This window comes from Chrysoperla carnea, chromosome 5 (genome assembly GCF_905475395.1).
Source record: "Chrysoperla carnea chromosome 5, inChrCarn1.1, whole genome shotgun sequence".
NCBI classification, from domain to species: Eukaryota; Metazoa; Arthropoda; class Insecta; order Neuroptera; family Chrysopidae; genus Chrysoperla; species Chrysoperla carnea.
In genome coordinates, this window is record NC_058341.1 from 9,964,237 (window position 1) to 9,988,812 (window position 24,576).

The 24,576-nt window shown below is 30.0% G+C and overlaps 6 protein-coding genes across 6 annotated transcripts; 5 read left to right on the top strand and 1 right to left on the bottom strand.

The window, feature by feature from the left end:
* Window positions 1-1,481: 1,481 nt before the first annotated feature.
* On the bottom strand, window positions 1,482-3,204 carry LOC123299773 (serine/arginine-rich splicing factor 1A). The gene is made up of 4 exons (XM_044882111.1): window positions 2,960-3,204; window positions 2,708-2,889; window positions 2,454-2,626; window positions 1,482-1,759 (listed from the first exon to the last, which is right to left on the bottom strand). Exons 1-4 carry the CDS (start codon window positions 3,127-3,129, stop codon window positions 1,601-1,603), a joined length of 684 nt encoding a protein of 227 aa, XP_044738046.1. The 5' UTR covers window positions 3,130-3,204; the 3' UTR covers window positions 1,482-1,600.
* A 1,169-nt stretch (window positions 3,205-4,373) lies between these two features.
* Window positions 4,374-6,258, top strand: LOC123299771 (gastrula zinc finger protein XlCGF8.2DB-like). The gene is made up of 2 exons (XM_044882109.1): window positions 4,374-4,603; window positions 4,665-6,258. The coding sequence occupies exons 1-2, from the start codon at window positions 4,484-4,486 to the stop codon at window positions 5,676-5,678; spliced, it is 1,134 nt and encodes a 377-aa protein (XP_044738044.1). The 5' UTR covers window positions 4,374-4,483; the 3' UTR covers window positions 5,679-6,258.
* A 635-nt stretch (window positions 6,259-6,893) lies between these two features.
* LOC123300499 (zinc finger protein 665-like) lies at window positions 6,894-13,825 on the top strand. Its single transcript, XM_044883082.1, has 5 exons — window positions 6,894-7,317; window positions 8,735-9,856; window positions 11,074-11,401; window positions 12,526-12,536; window positions 12,599-13,825. Exons 1-5 carry the CDS (start codon window positions 7,204-7,206, stop codon window positions 13,823-13,825), a joined length of 2,802 nt encoding a protein of 933 aa, XP_044739017.1. The 5' UTR covers window positions 6,894-7,203.
* A 1,463-nt stretch (window positions 13,826-15,288) lies between these two features.
* LOC123299770 (zinc finger protein OZF-like) lies at window positions 15,289-16,695 on the top strand. The gene is made up of 2 exons (XM_044882107.1): window positions 15,289-15,420; window positions 15,482-16,695. Exons 1-2 carry the CDS (start codon window positions 15,304-15,306, stop codon window positions 16,628-16,630), a joined length of 1,266 nt encoding a protein of 421 aa, XP_044738042.1. The 5' UTR covers window positions 15,289-15,303; the 3' UTR covers window positions 16,631-16,695.
* Window positions 16,696-17,724: 1,029 nt separating this feature from the next.
* Window positions 17,725-19,052, top strand: LOC123300500 (zinc finger protein 501-like). Its single transcript, XM_044883083.1, has 2 exons — window positions 17,725-17,850; window positions 17,910-19,052. Exons 1-2 carry the CDS (start codon window positions 17,734-17,736, stop codon window positions 19,050-19,052), a joined length of 1,260 nt encoding a protein of 419 aa, XP_044739018.1. The 5' UTR covers window positions 17,725-17,733.
* Window positions 19,053-20,341: 1,289 nt separating this feature from the next.
* Window positions 20,342-21,196, top strand: LOC123300502 (zinc finger protein 271-like; the record flags this gene model as incomplete). Its single annotated transcript, XM_044883085.1, has 3 exons — window positions 20,342-20,528; window positions 20,628-20,731; window positions 20,939-21,196. Coding segments are annotated over exons 1-3 (549 nt in total), but the record flags the coding sequence as incomplete, so codon positions are not given.
* Between the last annotated feature and the right edge of the window lie 3,380 nt (window positions 21,197-24,576).

Sequence of the window (24,576 nt, forward strand, 5' to 3'; positions counted from 1 at the left end):
AATGACACGTAAATAACATCTTATTACACACGAAAAACAACGACGACTTCGAAATATTTTCGATAGGAAATAAATTTCTCATTCACAATCGATTTTCTATACTTTCTTTTCCTTTTTTTTTTGAGTATGTTTAGAATTATAGTTGGAAGTATCCTAGTTGCTAGCGACGCCAATAAGTTACTGTCCTATGATATAGTCAGCAACTGTTAAATTTAAAATTACAATAATATGATACGCAAAATGAAGATTGTGGATTGAATTACTTTTTTTGGGTGTTAATAATCTGAAAATCTCATATATAGCAAAGCAATCAAACCTCTATTCATATACTTTAAAAAATCTGGCTTAAATGTTCGATTTCGAAACTTTGTATCCATACATTTTAGAAACATTTCCGACATAGTCATCTTTTAGCAGAAGACACTTCTGTCTATAGGTGAGGGTCTATTGTCAAAAAGAGCATAGAGGATATTGACCTTTATTTTTAAAATTAAATAAGCATAAGGTCAATACTTTAAATCATTGAATCTTTAATCAAACAACCTTCCTGAAACCATAGCTCATATTGCAAAGGACTTGATAACTCCATTTAAAATAGTTTCAATTGGTTTTTGCGTTCATAGATTTTGATCGATCCTTTCTTTTGGGATAACTTAAAAATAAGACTATTTGTTAATAAGTTAAGCAAAAGTACCAACGAAGTTCAGATGGAATATGACAATGAGTCCATCTCGCCATGACAAGAGTTGGACAGTGACAAAGAAAATGAGATATTGTTCCTTCTTCCTCCCCACTGTGATGGTTCCAGGTGTTCAGCTAGTGCTCTATAATATATACAACGTTTATTTCGTTTTAAAGGCTCTTTAAAGTGAGATATGATCTACGGAGCTTACAAAGTCGGACCATATATGTCCTTAAGTAAAGGACAAATATCCACAATGAAATCGAGACAATAAAAACTGAAATTTTGCGATAGATTATGGAAAATGTTTTGGGAATAGCACAAAAAAAGCTACCAATTAAAAAGTTCAGAAGCATTCAAACGCTCATAACACTCATTTTGCGTAAATTCAATTAATTATCGACAGATATTAAAAGAAGCAAGAATTTGCCTATCAAAAAATCATATAAGAAAATTTACTATCGGCATCAACAACGAAGACACTTCCATTAGATTATGTTAGTACAGGATATTAAAAATGGTAGCGGTTCATGTATTATGATGGGCATTAAGTTATGGCGCGTTCAATGAATAGTTAAATATATACAATTAATTTGCCCTCTTTTCCAAAGCGTTACGATAGATTTTTCAAAAGAAAAAAGTAGCACAGAGTTGGAAACAAAATAAATCATAAATGTTCGTTGATTTATTCTTAAAAAATAATAAAATTTCGCTTTGTTTTTTAATACCCTGTAAAATAATGAAATCAAACAAAAAAATGAACTAATTGTAAAAATAGATTAATCAGTTTTTTGCTTGATTAAAATATTTGAATAGTACTAATTATATAAAATAATTACACGTGCCTTATCCATTCGGTTGATGGCTCTAAGGTATTTTTTGTTTTTTGATTACAGTATATATTATGTCATTTCTTAACTAATAAGGAGATCGTGAACGGGATCTAGAATCTCGTGATCGACGCACTGGCGAATATGTAGGACTACCACGACGTCGTGATGGAGGTGAATATGAACGAGACCGAGATCGTCCTCCATTGCTGTTATCTTCTTTTACACGAATGTATGCAACTTCACCCTTCAAATAAAACAGAAAAAAAGCATTTTATCAATGATCCAAATCTGAATATATAAATAAAAATTTACGTGTGTGTCCCAATATTTAACTTTTTAGTTAAAACTACATAGTCGAAGAAATAAAGCAATGAACGGGAAGCGTTTTTTTGGATTCAATTAGTGAGAGCATCTAAAAACTTTGTTAACAAAAGTGACGAGGGAGAAATTCGAAACTTGTGCGTTTCCCAAGAACGTTGAACACGAATATCACTTTGAAAATGATTCTCAAGGTACCTGGTGCCCGGGACGGACGAAAGGGAGAAGTTCAAGGATGAAATATTTTCAATTTTCTCGTAAAACTCCAAGAGACGAGATGTATACTGCCCACCCTAAGCACCATGTACCGCAGGAACCAAAAAAAATGTTTATTTTTATTTTTTATAGTAACTAGAATCCAAAAGGGACGAAAATCGAGTATATTTTGCTATTATACAAATATTCTCTCAGAAAAATGATATAAATAGATCCAAGAAATGATTGGATGTATATTTTCTGAGATTACGGTCAAAATTTCAAAACAAAAACCAATTTTTTGGATCGAAATAGTGAATAGTTTTAGAAATTATTTGTTAACTAGTCAAAAAGTAAAAACTGAATGTTTATTTATGATTTTCACTAGTTTTGTACTTGTTCTAATAAATTAATGTTTGTCTAACCTCATGAGATCGAAAACGAGAATCATCCAATTTTTTAATCGCATATTTCATATCTTCGTATCTTAAAAATTCAACAACACCCGTTCCATCTTTAAATGAATCCGCAAAACAAACATCACCAGCTTCTCTCATATGATCTTTTAAATCTTGCCAAGAACCTGATGGTGGTAAACCTAAGAAAATATGATCATAAATATAACTTCATCAAAATATTCACACACAAAAATTAAGAGACATATTTAACGATAAATTACCGGTAACTAATACTCTAAATTGCGATCGTCGAGCTGGAGGACCTCTCGAACCTCTTCCACTTCTGTCACCTCCATGTCCACCTCGAAAACCAGATGGACCTCCACCACGGGGGAATTCTACTCTAAGGCGATAGCCATCATAATCATATCCATCTCGCGCATGAACAGCATCATCGGCGTCCCTTTTTTTTTGGGCATAAATTTTAATTCAAGCACTAAGATAAAACATGCAATATGTAAAAAAAATTTTACCTGGCATTTTCAAATTCAACAAACGCAAATGGGGGACCCCGACGATTTTTTAAGTCAACAAAAGTTACTTTACCGAATTTATAAAATAAATCTTGAATATCTTTAGTTCTTATATCTGGTGGTAAATTCCCAACGTAAATTCTACATTCACTGCGTCCACTGTGAGACATTTTATTACTATTACACTTTTAATTATTACTTATTTTTAAATTATTATTTTAAACAAAACAAAATGTACTGAACAAAGCCAGAAATGGCGAAAGCATTAATTATCAATGCCGCCAACTTATTGACGCTTTTTCACTATTCACTAATTCCAGTTCTATTGTGGTTCTATTTTGTACAGTATTGTTCAAAAATTAAGATATTATGTAAGTCGTCGGATGAGCATTTTAAATAAGATAAATAAATGATATATCTAATTGGGATCTGACATATGGGCGGGGCTAAAACAACATGGCTGACAAAAAGTGACACATTTTAAAAATAACATAGCAATACATACCCTTTGTTCAATTTTTCAAGAAGAGAATGATTAATATTAATGAAATTTGTTGTTGGGGACAAACAAAACCGAGTAATCAATTTTCTCAAAATTACCAAAATAAATTTTCAATATTTCGTGTAATATTTGGAAATTTTTCACACAACACTTTACTCTTCTCATGCTTTTATAAATTGAAGTAAATACTTTCAAGACGCCATAATTTAATTTTTTTATCAATTATTTATTATTGTTGTAACTATAACTTGCAAAAAGTAATCAACTCCAAACTTTTCAATGCTCAACACTAAAAGCTGTAACTTGAAATTAGTTTCTACTTTGACAACCAGATGTCATGCCTCCTTTTGTCAGATCCCAATATTATTTTGTTTTTTATAAAATGGAGGAATTTTTAAATCCTAAATTCAATGCAAATTTATGATATCATAGCGTACATTGTATTTGGGAACGAATATCCCTCTTTCAACCTGTATAAGAAATATATCAAGTATAATTTAGAACCAAGTTTGTAACGCATAGAAATTTGATGCTTTAAACAAAATTTTGGTATAGGTGTTCATAAAATCACCTATAAGGTGTCCATTTTAATAATGTGTCCAAGAACATATATATTAAGGACGTGAAATATCCGTGGTGACAATCAGTGAGCCTTTTTCTGTTACACTCTGTAAATACGTTTGTATATATAAAAAGCGCCCTTTCAAATATTATGTCATTGATAAGAGAAATATGATTAATTTTGACAATTTTTGCCTTTCCTGTTATTATAATAGAATAGAATTTAAGAAAGAAACCATTATTAAATGAATTTATCAATATAAATTTTTCAAATACACCAACCAAAGAAAATTTCCTGCCATCTGCCAGACAACTTTCATACTAGGTGATGACAGTCAGTGAGACTTTTTAGTTTTTCTGTTAGACCCTGTAAATAAGTTTGTATATAAAAAGCGCCCTTTCAAATAATAAATGTCACAATTTTAAAACTAAAATTAAAATTTGACATTGACAAGAGAAATATGATTAATTTTGAAAATGTTTGCCGTACCTGTTCACTTCAAGGTGAATTACAGTCTCTATTTGTTGAAGGGGGTTTACTAAATCCTGCAGAAATGTTAAACGAAATTGTTGAAATTAAGGTATGAAAATTTAACTTTAAATTAATGTAACAAACACCCTAAATATTATTCATATCAACAGGTAATAAAAGGCGATAACTATCCACAAAATATTTGTGTAAGATGTTTGGATGTTCTAAAATCAGCGTATCTATTTAAGAATCAATGCCATCAAGTGTATAAGAAATTCGAACAATATTTATCAGAAACCATTGTGAATTCCGATTGTAAAGAAGAAGTTATTGATGCTGTTTATATTAAAGAGGAAAAAGAATTCGATTGTTCAGAAACTAATGAAGATTGGTTTCAACTACCAAATAACGAACAAGAAAATAACACGTCAGTACAGGCTTATAATTGTGAAAAATGTAGTGCGGGATTTCAAAATCAAAAATCTTATGAACGACATTTAAAAAAACATGAAAAATTGTTCATATGTACAATTTGTGGTGGTCAATTTTCTCGTAAATATAATTTGGAACAACATAGTCGTACACATTTTAGTGACAAGCCATTTAATTGTGAATATTGTGCGAAAACGATGAAAAATAAACAGCAACTGGAATGTCACATAAAATTTGAACATGATCATGAAATTGGAACTGCAAATGAGGCAAACCAACAAATTGTGAAACAAGTTAGACAAAAAAAATTTATTTGTGATTTCTGTGGACGTGGATACACTCAAGCTTATAAATTGACCCTTCATATTAGAACCCATACCGGTGAAAAACCTTTATCATGTAATGATTGTGATAAATCATTTCATAGTCACTCACTTTTAAGCCAACATAAACGAATACATCATTCAACTGAAAAACCATATAAATGTAAGTTTTGTGAAAAATCGTTTGCACTTCCACGATGGTTAAAAGCACATTTAATGATACATACAAATGATAAACCATTTACATGTGATGTTTGTAATCAAACATTTCGACAAAAACATCATTTGGATCGACATCAACTCTTACATACCGGAGAAAAACCATTTGCATGTAGTGTTTGTGGAAAAAAATTTACTCAAAATAGTAATTTACGATCGCATATGCGAACACATACAGTAGCCCAAGAAATTAAAGGTTTTTCTGCTTAAAAAAAATCCAAGTGAAGTTTTTTCACCGAGATTATCTTTATTCGGATGCAAGAAATGATCAACTTTAATGTCTTTTTTATCGACAAAAGTTATTTTTCGGGGTTCAAGCATATGTTTACTTATAAACGACACCTTGTATATATACAGGGCGTTCTGTTATTGACTGCAGATCGTCATCCTGCAGAATAAGCTCATAACGACGAAGGAAAAAGTTATTTTCCACTTTTGGATCTGAAGCCTACTTTGCGAGATAATTAACAAAATAAATTAATATATCTTTAGCGAATCACAGTTCAATTTTGACCTTGAATATTTTTTTAAGCGCACATGATTTTGCAATGTACTTTTCATGGATCATTTCTTGCATGCAAATAAAGATAATCCCGGTGAAAATACTTCACTTGGACTTTTTTAAGCAGATCGCCTGTTTTATTGTCTAATTTATCTGGGCTACAGAGGAAAAACTTTAAGAGTGTTTGATATGTGAGAAAGGTTTTCATGATTCTAGTAACATGAAAAATCATCAGAAAAAGCATACTTTGTTGAATAATGAGGAAAATAAAATTGTATTAAATGATTTATAGAATACAGAAAATGAAATTATTTTACAATTTTGTTTTAATTTTCCCTTCCTTTAACTAATTTTTTTTTTGAAAAACTGGTAATCTCGGCAACAATGCTCTCAGCAAGAATGAAAGTTTGTTTAACCCATTTTACAAGAAAAAGATAATACGATAAATTACAAAATTAGCAAGAAAAGTACTTATTGAAAATTACAAGTATCAACAACACAGGAGAGCAATTTCTTTAAATAACGAAATGATCCTTGTATTTTCAGCTGGAAACCTGATAAAAAGTTCATTTTTTAACTACCGCGGCGCTAAAATCTTAAAAATACTCTGGGATACAGAAAGTCAGAAGATAACTTTGATAAGGAATATACAAGGATACTTAACTCAAACCAGAAAACTGACAAAATCTGTCAACGAAATAGCAGACTTTACAGCGTCGCTGATGTTCCTTTTGCACAGTTGTGTATTGCACAAAATAAATTTCGCTTTCCTCTTTCACGGTGCAAAAGAAACACAACTGCTATCTTTTTTTTGACAGATATTTGCTTACATGGAGGTGAGTGTACTTGTATAGTGTCCATGAATTAAGTCATGGACACTACACATGTAGAGTCCATGAATTAAGCAATTGACATTAGCTTAAAGGTTTTCAAGTTTTTAGGGAGGACAGTTAGTGGTATCATCTAGAATGTCCAGACTATAACGCCATAATTAAAGATCAGTTGTTGAATAATTATTATAATATTCTTCATAAAATAATAAATAATATTAAGTATGATAATAAAATATTAAATATGATTTCAATTAAATAATAGGTCGGTGATTCTGTACATGTTTGTCAATCATAAAACAAATAAATAGAGGTCAGAAGAGACAGGCGCTCTTCTAGCGAATTAATAAACACACTAAAGTTTTAAATGACATTTCAAAAATAAAATTTAGAGAAGGAAAATATGCTAAATTTTGAAATTATTTGCCGTACATGTTCTTCACAGGGTGAATTACATTCTTTATTTGGTGATGATTTAAGTCCTGCAGAAATGCTAACCGAAATTGTTGATATTAAGGTAGAAAATTATTGTATTATGTTTACTAGCATCGTTCTTATGAAAATCAACTTAAAAATGATTTAATATTTTACTAAATCGCAAAATTTTAAGAATGAAATTTAAAATCAATTGACTTTTAATTTTATAGCTTTTCTTTTTTGTAAAAAAAAACATACAAATATTCAATTAGGTTAATTTATATAAAATACTGATAATATTTTTTTAACGGGACACGTATCATTTGTTTAACGCGAGTCTCACGTCATGACGTCAAGATTTAAGTTGGAGTAGATAATTCGCTTGAAAAATATATATATAAAAATATAAAAGTTTTTTGAGGAAAAATTAATAGTTTTTCCATGTGATTTCCGTTCATTCACTTATCCACGAATTGATCATCCTTTTAATGGGGACGAGTCAGCACAGGTCTGCGGTTTTTCTTTTTATACCATGTATATGAAATATATCATAGTATATTAAGTTTAGTCCCAAGTTTGTAACGCTTAAAAATATTGATGCTACGAAAAAAATTTTGGTTTAGGTGTTCATAGAATCACCTAATTAGTCCATTTCCGTATGTCTGTCTGTCGTCTGTCCGTCTGTCATCACGATTACTCAAAAACGAAAAGAAACAATATCAAGCTGAAATTTTTATAGTGTGCCTAAGTCGTAAAAAGTGAGGTCGAGTTCGTAAATGAGCAACATAGATCAATTGGGTCTTGGGTCCGTAGGACCAATCTTGTAAACGGTTAGAGCTAAAACAAATGTAAAAATGTTCCTTATAAAAAAATAAACAACTTTTGTTTGAAACATTTTCTTGTAAGCATCACTGTTTACCCACGAGGGCGCTATTTAGGTGAAAATTTTGTAGTATGTATTAAATATGGGAATATCAGTTATATATGTGAGGCTATTTAAGAGTGGAAATCTTTCTTTATTTACGTGACGTCAAAAAACAAACGATTGCATCATCAAAACTGTATATACATGGTATTTTAACAATTAACTCAGTCAATTGTTTTTTTTTTTTCACTTGTTTAACTCTGTGATTACGTTCATTCAAAAACTTTCTGTTCACAATAATATTCTGTTAACGATAAACATTTACTACAAATTACTTTAACGTGAGACGCTAAACAAACGATACTGTTCGTATAACGTTACCCTTTTTTTAAAATATTGCCTAATTATTACTACATTAAAAAGAAATTTGGGTTGTTAAGGGTCTCAATAATGGTGAGTTGGATATTTTGTGGTCGAGTTGTCATCCGCGGGCTCTTGCATTTGACACAAAATGATCTGTTATATGATACATATTATATTCATCTACTTTTCAAAGATTTTCCCTCAACAAGTGACGCTAGTGAGATAAATTTTCATAATAAACTTTTTACGATTAAATGAAATATTTTTTTTTTTTTTTTGGTATAAACAGATAATTAGAGGCGACAAATATCCACAAAATATATGCGTGAGATGTTTGGATGTACTAAAATCTGCGTACTTATTTAAGAATCAATGTGTTGAAGTGTATAGGAAATTCGAACAATATTTATCGCTTAGTTCAGAAAATTTTATAGATTGTAAAGAAGGACTGGTTAATTCTATTAAAGAAGAAAGGCAAGAAGACCATTCAGACATTGATGAAGAATGGGTCGAACTAGATGATGTTAATGTTACAGAGAAAAAACTCTTTGGATGTGAACAGTGTAACGTACAATTCAAAAATCAAAAACCTTATAAACGACATCTTAAACAACATGAACAATTGTATATGTATCCCATTTCTGGTGCCCATTTTTCCAGTGAATATAATTTAGAACAACAAAGCCGTAAAAATTTTACTGATACATCTTTTACTTGTGAATATTGCAATAAATCTTACAAACGTAAACAGCAATTGCTTTCTCACATCAATTTAAAACACGCTGATGAGCAATTATTCACTTCAAATGTGACTCCTGAGCAATTTTCTAGTAGAGCTAAACATTCAGAAAAAGGGAAATCATTGTGCGACTACTGTGGACGTGGTTTTCGTCAAGCTGGAAAACTTAAAATTCATATTAGAACTCATACCGGCGAAAAACCTTATGCGTGTACTGAATGCGATAAATCATTTCATTGTCAATCACTTTTAACCCATCACACACGAATAAATCATACAAAAGAAAAACCATATAAATGCGACTTCTGTGGGAAATCTTTTGGATTGTCACGATGGTTAAAACTACATTTAAGGATACATACAAATGATAAACCATTTACATGTGATATTTGTAATCAAAAATTTCGACAAATACATCATTTAACACGACATAAATACGTACATACCGGTGAAAAACCATTTTCATGTAGTGTTTGCAATAAACAATTCACTCAAAACAGTAATTTACGAACGCATATGAGAACACATACGGGGGAAAAACCTTACGTGTGTTCGATATGTGGGAAAGGTTTTCATGATTCTAGTAGCATGAAAAACCATCATAAAAAGCATATTTTGTTGAATAATGAAGAAAATAAAATTGTATCAAATGATTTACAGAATACAGAAAAATGAAATTATTTTACATTTGTTTTAATTTTCCCTTCCTTTATTAACTAATCTACTTTTGATTTTAAAATAATTTGTAACTAGCTCGACAGGTACGAAATTTCGCAGTGCTAAAAACAGGCTCACCCCATCCATACCTCAAAACTAATATATAAGTGATACAAAAATTTACTTTCGTTTTGCTTATAGGCAATTTTATTACAGATATGATTTACAATTAACATAAAGAATGGTTCAAATGAACAAAATTAAAATTGATATTATTTCTTTAGCCTATTTATTCCTAAGCGGTACTTTTTTAGATCGTGAAAAAAGTGCTAATTCAGTAAAGAATGCTTTGATTATGGTCCAAGAGCTCGCTGCAAAAAACCTGGCCTATCGAGTTACCGGATGAAGTATTTTTTAAATGATACTACTCACTGTAACTATTAAAAAAATCATTTAGTGCCAGGGCAAATATGGTGCATAATCTTGCTATATTTTTTCTAAGGTACATTTTTTGGACATAAACTGTACCAATCGAGTAACCGCTTGAAACTGATTTTAAAATGTAGTTTCGAGTGAGTAGAAAATAATTATGAACAACTGCTTCGGTCAATCTGGTGCTAACCCCATGGCACGACATATTTTTTAATTTTTTTTTGTTGTGTTACCGTACCTATCGAGTAACCGCTTCAAACTGTAATTAAATTGAAGTTTAAACATTTCTTATTAAGAAAATATATTAGTGCCACTTATATTTTAGTGACAAATGCCCGGCACGATACTTTATATTCCTTCAAGTCCCATACTATTGCTCATATAATCTATAACAGATACATTGGGGAATAAATGAATAAACATCAAGTATCAACATAAAATACAATGAAAGTTCTCTCATATATTTTACTATAAAATTAATTAAAAGAATTTAAATATCAAAACTTGTCAAAAGCTGTCCAAACTTGATGCGAACATTGAGCGCGAATATAGACGAAATTGATAATTTAAGAAGTATGGAAATATTGCAAGAATATACTTGTAAAATTTATGGAATAAGTTGTAACAATGTAAATGATGCGAGATTATTAATATTTCAAAATCGATTTACGTCAACGTCTGTAGCAGAATATTTTATGAAAAATGTAAAAAGATTTGATTCAACTCAACTTCCACCATGTTGGAAGTCACTGAAACAAAAAATTTTACGAACTAATATCTATGTAACTTCAATGTGGCAGAATGCTACTGAAGCTAACTGCATCAATTTCTCACCAGAACAATGCGGATGGACAGTAAATGACAATAAAATTGAACCGCTTTGGTTCGAAGGTGATCCAACACCTCTCTTAGTTGAAGACATTGTTATGGTAGAACTTGATGAAGTAGAGCTTAATGAAATTGATAATTGTGACGATGATTCTTATGATAATGATGATTACAACAAAAAAAATGACAGTGACCATGACGATAATAACGATGATAATCATGAAAATAAAGGTGACCATTATGATAATTATGAAAAAAGTGACGATGATCATGGCCGTAGTGACAATGATCATGACGATAGTGATGATGATGATCATGATGACATTTAATAATAATTCTATATATATAGTTCAATGTATATTTTTAGATATTTAAGTTTTTTAATTAATTTTAAAGTAAAATATGTATATGAGAGAACTTTCATTGTATTTTATGTTGATACTTTATAAAATACTCGTATAAATAAAAAAAAATCACTTAAAAATTACTGTAATTGTTATCCATTAGATGTTTATTCATTTATTCCCCAATGTATCTGTTATAGATTATATGAGCAATAGTATGGGACTTGAAGGAATATAAAGTATCGTGCCGGGCATTTGTCACTAAAATATAAGTGGCACTAATATATTTTCTTAACAAGAAATGTTTAAACTTCAATTTAATTACAGTTTGAAGCGGTTACTCGATAGGTACGGTAACACAACAAAAAAAAAATTAAAAAATGTGTCGTGCCATGGGGTTAGCACCAGATTGACCGAGGCAGTTGTTCATAATTATTTTCTACTCACTCGAAACTACATTTTAAAATCAGTTTCAAGCGGTTACTCGATTGGTACAGTTTATGTCCAAAAAATGTACCTTAGAAAAAATATAGCAAGGTTATGCACCATATTTGCCCTGGCACTAAATGATTTTTTTAATAGTTACAGTGAGTAGTATCATTTAAAAAATACTTCATCCGGTAACTCGATAGGCCAGGTTTTTTGCAGCGAGCTCTTGCTCCATTAGACACATTAGAGTCATTGATTAAAACTTAGCTACCCTGTGACAAGCAGACAAACGCCAGAAATAGTTATAACCGTTAATGAAAATCGCATATGACAAATCATCGGAATTTATCTGCTGGGAGAGAACCCCAAAACCTTGCCATCATTTTGAAAATTGCCTCACTTTACCTATGTTGAAATAATGGTTGTCAAAAATATTAATGTTGAAATTTGGCAACATGGCAATATAAATTAATTTGACATTAAACCAGTGTTCTATGGAGGTTATGTTATGACATTAAGAATTTGACACGCTGTACATCTAAATAATGTTAAATTTTGATAGTATTTGCCGTACCTGTTCATTACAGGGCGAATTACAATCCCTTTTCGTTGAAGATTTGCTAAATCCCGCTGAAATGTTAACCCAAATAGTTGACATTAAGGTAGAACAAATTAATTTTAATTATCATACAAAATTCTCACTTAAACTTTTTTCCATTGACAGGTGATAAAAGGCGATAAATATCCACAAAATATTTGTACGAGATGCTTGGATACTTTAAGATCTGCTTACATATTCAAGAATCAATGTTTAGATGCATATAAAAAATTTGAGCAATATTTATCGATTAATTCAGACATCAATTTAGATTGTAAAGAAGAACCTGTTAATGCTGTTTTTGTAAAAGAGGAAAAACAATCAGATCATTCAGAAATTGATGACAACTGGTTCGAATTAAGTAATGATTTAGAAAGTATTCCAGAGAGAAAATCTTACGAGTGTGAAGCGTGTAATGTAAAATTTGAAAATAAAAAAAATTATGAAAAGCATTTAAAAACCCATAAACAGTTGTATATTTGTCCTATTTGTGGTGAACAAAAATCAAGTAAAGCTCGCTTAAAACAGCATAGCTTTAAACATTCAGACGAAAAACCTTATAAATGTGAAAAATGTAACACGCAGTTCAAACATCCACACAATTACAGAAGACATCTCAAAAATAATGAAGAATCATACATTTGCTCCATTTGTGGAAACCAGTTTTCAAATAAAAAACATTTAGAAAAACATAGCCAGGAACATAATAATGAAAAACTACTCACCGACGAAAATTGTGAAAAATCCTTCAACCAATGTCCTGTTAAGTTAAAAAATATCAATAATGAGTTGTTTAATTCAAAAATAACGGTCGAAAAAGTTTTGCCAAAAAATGAAGCTAAGAGAAAATATCTATGCGATTACTGTGGTCGTGCGTACACTGAGGCTACGAGATTAAATGCTCATATACGAATTCATACCGGCGAAAAACCATTTTCATGTACTGAATGTAATAAGTTTTTCACAGATAAAAAAAATTTGCGCCAACATATACGAATACGTCATTCGAATAAAAAACCCTATAAATGCAATTTTTGTGAAAAAAGTTTTGCCATGTCACACTGGCTACAGCAACATGTAAGGATACACATGAATGCTAAACCATTTGAATGTGATATTTGTAATCAGAAATTTCGAGAAAAACATCATTTAACTCGACATCAATTCGTACACACCGGTGAAAAACCATTTTCGTGCGGTGTTTGTGATAAACAATTTACACAAAAGAGTAATTTACGATCACACATGAGAACACATACAGGGGAAAAACCGTACGTGTGTTCGATATGTAGTGAAGTTTTCCATGATTCGAGTAGTTTGAAGAATCATCAGACAATGCATGTTACACAATAAAGAAAATTAAAATGTATATTCTATGTTAAATATAAAAATTTGTATATTATTTGATATTATTTTTTATTTTCCTCTTAAGATATTGAAAATTGCTCATAGAGATAATACCGAGCTGAAGAGACATGAGAAACGCAATAAGTTATTTCTTGACCAGGTAGAAAGAGACAGAAATTGTAGAAGTCTTTCCCTCTTTGTCTCGCAGCCACTAATAGGCCTTATCATTTAAAAAAACGATTCTTTTTTTGTTTCGTGTAGTAAAAATATATTATACTCCTATTCGCGATCGCAAGATACGGTGGCGCCGCGCAGCGAGGATTAGTGAAACTATTATAGAGGATTTTGAGTTTTGACAGCTACACAAGTGCTGAATGTTTTTGTTGTTGAGATGGAAATTATCAAAAATGAAAAACGTTGTGGTGTTCCCCAGTGTGGGAAAACAAGATCTACAGGTGTCAGTTGTCGCACAATGTCGCAAAAACATGCTTGCACTTGCTTCCCGCGCCCGCTTTGCAAGAACAATAGCATTCGATTTTTTTGTTGTCATTGGCTACAAACACTTTGATTTAGATCTCATGAGGTTTCTCGGTGATGTTCGACGTTTGCAAACATGAAGATTTGATTAATAAACAATTATTTTGCTTCGATTGGATACCACAGAAAAACAAGTTTTTGGAACGAGAAAGCGCCTCTCCTTCCATCAACGGCCTTACTGATCCACCAAGTAGATAAAATATATCACCAATATTAATATCCAGGGCTTTCTCCATGTTAAAAAAAAAAATAAACAAAAAAAAATGCAAAAATTTATTTTGACAACTTGAACGAAAATCCTCTATATCGGCCATATTGCATTCACACAGAGCCATCTCTAGGTAATTTCGTTCGCCAATACGGTCGGTTTCTATAAGTGGAAGTTGTTCTGACATAGTTAGACAGACAATGTTTCGTGTTCTCTATCCTCCGAGTGATTAAACGTGTTCTGTACATCTGATTCTATTATTTTGAGAATTGTCAACTTGGCAAATATGCGAATGATGGTCAACGTCTCTCGGAGGATAGAAGAATAATATATTCTCAACACCGTTATGTTGTGACATTTTGTCAAATGCCAACTGATCATATTGGGATCTGACATATGGGCGGGGCTAAAACAACATGGCTGACATAAAATGACAATTTTTAAAAATAACATAGCAATACATACACTTTGTGCAATTTTTCAAGAAGAGAATGATAAATATAACGCGTTTATGTAATCTATCTCTCTCTATTGCTATCAAACCGTTTGATGACAACTTTGCAGCTCTATGAAATTGCCTCATTTACTCCCAAATTTTTTTTTTTAATTCCTATTCTGTTGAAATTGTTTATGTCAAAAATGTGAATGTTGGCAACATGGCAAAATAAATTAATTTCATATGAAGGTTATGTTTTGGCAATTTTGACATTAAAAACTTGACACCCTTTACATTTAAATAATGCTTAATTTTGATTGTATTTGCCGTACCTGTTCATTACAGGGTGAATTACAATCCCTTTTCGTTGAAGATTTGCTAAATCCCGCTGAAATGTTAACCCAAATAGTAGACATTAAGGTAGAACAAATTGATTTTAATTATCATACAAAATTCATGCTTGAATTTTTCATACCAACAGGTGATAAAAGGCGATGAATATCCACAAAATATTTGTACGAGATGCTTGGATACTTTAAGATCTGCTTATATATTCAAGAGTCAATGTTTAGATGCATTTAAAAAATTTGAGCAATATTTATCACTTAATTCAGAAATCAATTTAGATTGTAAAGAAGAACCGGTTGATACCGTTTTTGTAAAAGAAGAAAAACAATCAGATCATTCAGAAATTGATGATAATTGGTTCGAATTAAGTAATGAATTAGAAAGTATTCCAGAGACAAACTCTTACGACTGTGAAAAGTGCGATGAGAGATTTGAGAATCAAAAAAATTATGAAAAGCATTTAAAAACCCATAAACAGTTGTATATTTGTCCCATTTGTGGCGAAGAAAAATCAAGTAAAACTCGCTTAAAACAGCACAGCTTTAAACATTCAGACGAAAAACCTTATAAATGTGAAAAATGTAACACGCAGTTCAAACATCCACACAATTACAGAAAACATCTCATAAAGCATGAAGAATCACACATTCGCTCAATTAGTGATAACCAGTTTTCAAGTAAGAAACATTTAGAAAAACATAGCATTGAACATAATAATGAAAAACTACTCACCGGCGAACATTGTGAAAAATCCTTCAACCAATGTCCCGTTAAGTTAAAAAATATCAATAATGAGTTGTTAAATTCAAATGTAACGGTCGAAAAAGTTTTGCCAAAAATTAGATCCACGAGAAAATATCTATGCGATTACTGTGGTCGTGCGTACACTGAGGCTACGAGATTAAATGCTCATATACGAACTCATACCGGTGAAAAACCTTTTTCATGTACTGAATGTAATCAATTTTTCACAGCTAAAAGATATTTGTACGATCATATACGAATACGTCATTCGAATAAAAGACCCTATAAATGCAATTTTTGTGAAAAAAGTTTTGGTAAATCGCACTGGCTACAACAACATGTAAGGATACACATGAATGCTAAACCATTTGAATGTGATATTTGTAATCAAAAATTTCGAGTAAAACATCATTTAACTCAACATCAATTAGTACACACCGGTGAAAAACCATTTTCGTGCGGTGTTTGTGATAAGCAATTTACACAAAAAGGTAATTTACGGTCGCACATGAGAACACATACGGGGGAAAAACCGTAGGTTATTTGTTAAGTTTTTCATGATTCGAGTAGTTTGAAAAATCATCAGACAATGCATGTTATACAATAGAGAAAACTAAAATGTATTTTCTATGTTAAATATAAAATTTTTTATACTATTTGAAATTATTTTTCATTTTCCCTTTAAGATATTGAAAATTGTCCATAGAGTTAATACCATAGAGCTGAAAAGTCATAGCAAACGCAATAAGCAAGAACATAAATATATAAGGACGTAAAACTTGAGTGAAGAGGAGAGCAGGCAGGGCTGCCAGTAGAGCCAACTTATTTTACACCGCTCGGTCACTGAAATTATACAGAATCAAATTTCATTATACAAAGCGACAAAATTGTTAAAAAAACAGTTTCAGTAGCAAGTAGCGCTGCGTTAAAAAGTCACTTTTACGTTTACTTGTAATGCTAACGGATATTACTCAGAGAGCGACAAGCACATCACGCTATCTACGATTAAGAAATGTCCGATTTTTCGTTATCTCAAATAATCGGTATTTTAACTCTCACAAAATTTACTTCAAGTTTGAATTTTTCTTTTTGTATCCAATTATACGAGGCAATCTGCTATACAAACTGGATACATAAAATAACTATATCATACACTTTTTGTATCCGATTATACAATCTGGCAGCCCTGATAGCAGGATAAAAGACGCCTATCTGGCGAGGTCTAGTCCTCGGTCGTTGCGTACTTTGTACTGCGTATCAGGCTAACTTTTGTTTATATTTTGTTTTTTGTTTTCAATCACTTAGACAGCCTGATGTGCAGAACAAAGTACGCAACGACCGATCCTAGATAGGCACCGTAAAGTCAGCCGTCTATTTTATCAGCCTCTCTTTACTGCGATCAAACCGTTTAACGGCTACTTTGCAGCTCAATGGTATTATCTCCATAAAATTGCCTCATTAAAAACCCACAAATTTTTTTTTTACTTTTTATTTCCCACTTCTTTTGAAATAATTTATGTCAAAAATGTAAATATTGGCAACATGGCAAAATAAATTAATTTGACATGAAACTTGTGCCCCGAGGAGGTTATGTTTTGGCAATTTTGACATTTAAAACTTGACACCCTTTACATGTAAATAATGCTGAATTTTAATAGCATTTGTCGCACTTGTTCAATGAAGGGTGAATTACAATCCCTTTTCGTTGAAGATTTACTAAATCCTGCAGAAATGTTAACCCAAATAATTGATATTAAGGTAGAAAAAATTGATTTTAATTATCATACAAAATTTACAAAATTTTTTCGCACAAACAGGTGATAAAAAACGATAAATATCCACAAAATATTTGTACTAGATGCTTGGATACTTTAAGATCTGCTTACATATTCAAGAATCAATGTTTAGATGCATATAAAAAATTTGAACAATATTTATCACTTAATTCAGAAATCAATTTAGATTGTAAAGAAGAACCGGTTGATACCGATTTTGTAAAAGAGGAAAACCAATCAGATAATTCAGAAATTGATGACGATTGGTTCGAATTAAGTAATGAGTTAGAAAGTATTACAGAGAGAAAATCTTACGAGTGTGAAGCGTGTAATGTAAAATTTGAAAATAAAAAAAATTATGAAAAGCATTTAAAAACCCATAAACAGTTGTATATTTGTCCTATTTGTGGTGAACAAAAATCAAGTAAAGCTCGCTTAAAACAGCACAGCTTTAAACATTCAGACGAAAAACCTTATAAATGTGAAAAATGTAACACGCAGTTCAAACACCCACACAATTACAGAAGACATCTCAAAAAGCACGAAGAATCTCACATTTGCTCCATTTGCGGTAACCAGTTTTGTAGTAAAAAACGTTTAGTACAACATAGACATGAACATTATAATGAAAATGCAATCATTAACGACGAAAATCGGACAAAAATTGAATCCAAGAGAAAATATCTATGCGATTACTGTGGACGTGCGTTCAATGAGACTAGGAGATTAAATGCTCATATACGAACTCATACCGGCGAAAAACCTTTTTCATGTACTGAATGTAATAAATTTTTCACAGCTAAAAAGAATTTGCACCAACATGTACAAAAACTTCATTCGAATAAAAGACCCTTTAAATGCAATTTTTGTGAAAAAAGTTTTGCCGTGTCACATTTGCTACAGCAACATGTAAGGATACACATGAATGCAAAACCATTTGAATGTGATATTTGTAATCAAAAATTTCGAGAAAAACATCATTTAACTCGACATCAATTCGTACACACCGGTGAAAAACCATTTTCGTGCGGTGTTTGTGATAAACAATTTACACAAAAGAGTAATTTACGATCGCACATGAGAACACATACAAGTGAAAAATCGTACGTGTGTTCGATATGTAGTGAAGTTTTTTATGATTCTAGTAGTTTGAAAAATCATCAGACTATGCATGTTTTACAATAAAGAAAATTAAAATATTAAATATAAAAATGTTTGTTATTTGAAATAATTTTTTATCTTTCCCTCAAGAAAATCACTAAGTATATTTTCATGCAGCGCTTGTATGAGACGTTGTCAGTTTAGGCCGTGCTGCCACCTTGAAAAAAACTCAGCAGCGTCAAAATCGTAAAAAGCTAAACATATTTTAGCTTTTTAATCCAGGTGTATATGAAATATATCAAGGTATATTAAGTTTAGTCCCAAGTTTGTAGCGCTTTAAATATTGATGCTACCTATACGAACAAAATTTTGGTCCATTTCCGGTTATCTGTCTGTCAACACGATAACTCAAAAACGAAAAGAGATATCAAGCTGAAATTTTATAGCGTGCGAGGTCGAGTTGGTAAATGAGCAATGTAAGTCAATTGGGTCTTGGGTCTGTAAGATTCATCTTGTAAACCGATAGATATAGAACAAACGTTTAATTGTAAAAAATGTTCCTTATAAAAAAATTAATATTTTTGGTTGAAACATTTTTTCGTAAACATTTAATGACTGGACATTTCAACTAAACCATTATTTTAGTAATCAATATCTTTTTAATTACTTAAAATTAATTAATAAAAGTACAAATTCAGTGAGGGCATTTAAAAATTTCTAAAACGGAAATTCAAATTTTTATACGGACCCGGACGTGACATCAAAGTACGGGCTTGTCAAATTTGTTGACATACTGTATGACATTAATTACTTACATTTTGTATGGTATTTCATTAAATTATACTATTCTACGGCTTTTTATTAGAAAACTTAATAATAACGAGTGTAAATTCTATGTTGTAAATTCATTTTTTTAAAGTGTAAATTATACATTGAACTGTCACCAATTGACAGATCACGTACTTATACGTCATTAACAGAGAGCGCCAAAAAAGTGCGTTTAAATATCTCAAAATTATAATGTATTTTAAATATTTTTTTAAACTTAAATACAGCATTTTTAAGCAGTATTTATAGTTTTTACTTTGTTATAACGGTATAAACAATGGATTAAAAATATAAAAAAAATACATTAATATTCCCTATTGAAGCTCAAATATTTTCAACTTTATCGTTGCTTTTTATCTAGATGGCACTCTGATCGAATTTATACCATATGACGCTAGGAGCTAACGTCAAGCGTCACCATGAAATTGCACATTTGAAGTAACCTTTACACTCTGACTGTGGTGCATAGCCTAAGGTAATATATATTTTCCTAGAATAGCCTATTAAAAAACAGTTAGTGTTTGTGAAACAGAAAGGTTAACAAAATGGCAAATAATTCATTTGATAATATAAAGAATTCTTTATTAATCAGTAAAGAACACATTAAACTTGAAGAAGAGTTACATACAGAATTAAATATTAAAGATGAAACGTTAGATGACAATGTTGTAATAGAAGTTGGACGAATTAAAAATGAAAACCCAGAAGAATGCTGCAATGATAGTGTTATAAGTTTAAAATATGAACGTGAAAATAATAAACAATTGTGCACAGTTAATTACGAAAATATTAAAGTTGAAAAAGAATTACATACAGAACTAATTATTAAAGATGAAATATTAGATGAAACTATTTTAATGGAAGGTGGACACATTACAAATGAAGAAGAAGGCAGCAATGATAGTGATAGTGTTGTGAGTGTAAAACATGAACTTGTGAGTGATGAAAATGATAAACAATTGTACACAATTAATTATGAAAATATTAAACTTGAAAAAGAATTACATACTGAACTAATTATTAAAGATGAAATATTAAATGAAACTGATTTAGAAGAAAAGCCATTTTCATGTGATGTTTGTAATAAAAGATGTACTACATCATCGAATTTAGTTAAACATAAAAAACGTATTCACACCGGAGAGAAACCATTTTCATGTGATGTTTGTAATAAAAGATTTACTCAGAAAAGTAATTTAGTTTTACATAAACGTATTCACAGCGGAGAAAAACCATTTTCATGTGATGTTTGTAATAAAACATTTACTCAGCAAAGTAGTTTAGTTAAACATAAACGTATTCACACCGGAGAGAAACCATTTTCATGTGATGTTTGTAATAAAACATTTAATCAGAAAGGTGATTTAGTTGTACATAAACGTATTCACACCGGAGAGAAACCATTTGTATGTGATGTTTGTAATAAAACATTTAATGATAAAAGTAAATTAGTTAAACATAAACGCATTCATGGTGGAGAAAAGCCATTTTCATGTGATGTTTGTAATAAAAGATTTACTGCGAAAAGTACCTTAGTTAAACATAAAAAACGTATTCACACCGGAGAAAAACCATTTTCATGTGATGTTTGTAATAAAACATTTAATGAGAAAAGTGATTTAGTTAAACATAAACGTATTCACAGCGGAGAAAAGCCATTTTCATGTGATGTTTGTAATAAAACATTTACTCAGCAAAGTCATTTAGTTACACATAAACGTATTCACAGCGGAGAAAAACCATTTTCATGTGATATTTGTAATAAAACATTTACTCAGAAAGGTGATTTAGTTAAACATAAACGTATTCACACCGGAGAGAAACCATTTTCATGTGATGTTTGTAGTAAAAGATTTACTCGGAAAAGTAATTTAGTTTTACATAAACGTATTCACAGCGGAGAAAAACCATTTTCATGTGATGTTTGTAATAAAACATTTAATGAGAAAAGTCATTTAGTTAAACATAAACTTATTCATAGTAAAGAAAAACCATTTTCATGTGATATTTGTAATAAAACATTTAATCAGCAAAGTCATTTAGTTGGACATAAAAGGGTTCATAATGTAAAAAAAAAACCATGAATGTCACAGATTATAGTTTTTAATTTAAAACAGATCTGCAACTCCCTGTAAAATTTTTACTATTTTCGTTCTCTGAAGGTGCCTTTCTCCAGGTGGCTCTACACGTTATATTCGTGTAGGGCTATCTATTAGTTTTGATAATAATTTATCTAATTGAATGGTTGTTGGGGAAACAATATTTTATATATTATTTTAAATAAATAAACAATACGTCTTTCAAAATTCGTTTGCATGCATACGGAGAGCCAGTGACCAATTTAAGGTTGTCATTTCAAAAGTCACGAAACTTTTCATAAAAAAACCTCAATACCTATAGTTGATCTCACTCATATTCTCCTATTACAAAATTTAAAAAAAAATACGTATTTTGCTTGCTTTTTTGTCGTGCATGCTAAAATTTATTCTTGTTAAATGATTTCATTAAAACAAATTAATTATGTTAGAAAAATTGATTTCTCCGGTATAATAAATATGAATGAATAAAAATGGCATTTTTATACAGTATAAAATCAATTTCATTTTTTCTAAATTAATATAAATAAATAAAAATCGTTATAAATTTTAAATTTTGTTTTTATTTTTTAAATTTTCTATCTTATTTTTTATTTCAGAACAAAATTATCAATTTATAAATAATTTAGTAAACGTAAGTATAGATAATTATATGATTATACATAATCCAATTAGCTGTGTGGATATAGCACTTGTCTATGAAACCAGAGTACCCTGGTTCGTATCCTGATGAAGGGTAATATTTTACTTTTAAATAATTGAATTTTTCCAGTTGTTCAAATTTTCCACTCTTTTTATAGTTAAACCCGCCCTCTTGTCATAAATCATGTCAATTATATATATGTCATAAATTACTATTCTTTCAAGGGGTGGGAACTTAAATAATCAAAAATATTCTTTAAAATCATAAATCATTTTTGAATAGGGAAACATGTAATAAGGTTTATCTCACTCATATTCTCCTATTACAAAATTGTAGTACTAAAATTAAAAAATAGCTTGGTAACGCTAAAATTTGATACTTTTTTAATAGGAGAACATGTCCTATAGTTGATGTCACTCATATTCTCCTATTACAAAATATTAAATTTTGATGTTCTAAAATTAAAAAATAGCTTGGTTACGCTAAAATTTGAAACTTTTTAATAGGAGAACATGTCATATAGCTAACCTCCATCATATTCTCCTATTACAAAATATTAAAAAAATACTTATTTTGCTTGCTTTTTGTTGTTTGTTAAAATTTATTCTTGTTAAATGAAATTTTAGAAGAATTTGTATGTAATAGAAGAACATGATATTTCACAAAAAAAAAAAGGAATTATTTTAGTTCCACTTTCTTAATTATATCATAAATCACTCTTCTGTCAGGGGTGGGAATTAAAATAATATAAATCTTACTTATTTGTCGCTTATGGTTCTCCATAACAATTATCTAAAAAAGTGACAATTTCTCGGTATAATTAAAAAAATCGGACTTATTTAATTAAAAAAATTTTCGAGACAATACTAGATACGAACCGAGGTTCTCTATAACCAAAGCCGACTATGCTAACCTCTATCCCATCTTAGACATATTATACAAATCAATAATGTTATATATAAAACTTTTACTCACCTTTTTCTAATAAACTTATTTTCTTAAACTTACTTACCTATGAATAATTAATTGTTATTTCATAAAATAAGAAAAAAAGTAATTATGTTAGTCCCACCTTCCTACTTATGTCATAAATCAATCTTATGTCAAGGGGTGTGAATTAAAATAACATAAAATATACTCTCTTACTTAATTTTAATAAAAAATATTTCGGGGCAAAGCTAGATACGAACCGACGTGCTTTGTAACCGGAGACGACTGAGCTAGCCACTTCTCCACTTTGGAAATATTAAGTTGATCAATAATGTACTATATATAACTTTTACTCAACTTTTTACTATAAACTTATTTTCTTAAACTTAGTATTTATTTCCTTTTGTTGACCTTTTTTCATTTAACTCATATTAAACTTACCCATTATGAATTTCTTTTTACTTACCTTTTTTTCAATAAACTTACCTATAAATGAATAATTATAGTAATATTTTGTTAAAAATGTAGGTTCTGTTTGATATTCCTGAAATCAATGTAAAGGATGAAAGATAAAGGTAGGTATAATATTGAATAATAATAATTAAACCAGAAAAATTGATAAAAACAATATTTTATTATATATATTTATTTGTACATTCCTTGTAGAAATAAATCTGTTCTGGAAGTCAGAATATTTAATTTGAAATTCAGAAAAAGAATATGTAAAGTAAAACTATCTCTGAAAATATCAAATAAATTATTAATCAATCATTTAATGACAGTAAATGGTAATTGATTGAGACTCTTTCGGAAGAAATATTCTGACTTCCAGAACAGATTTATATTGCACAAGGGATATTTCACCCAAAATAAATATGAATGAATAATAATGGTTATTTTAAACAGTATAAAATTATTCTTCGGGATAACGTTTTCATTTTTTCTAAAGTTTCAATAATTTTATCCTGAATTTTTTTTAACAGTTCTTTGTTAAATTTTATTTTGAATTTCCTTGGTGGAAAAAATATTTGAAAAAAAGATAAGTCTTAGGAAACTCTGAAAAAGTCTTAGAAACTTTAAAAAAATATTAAGAACTCTGAATTAGACTAGT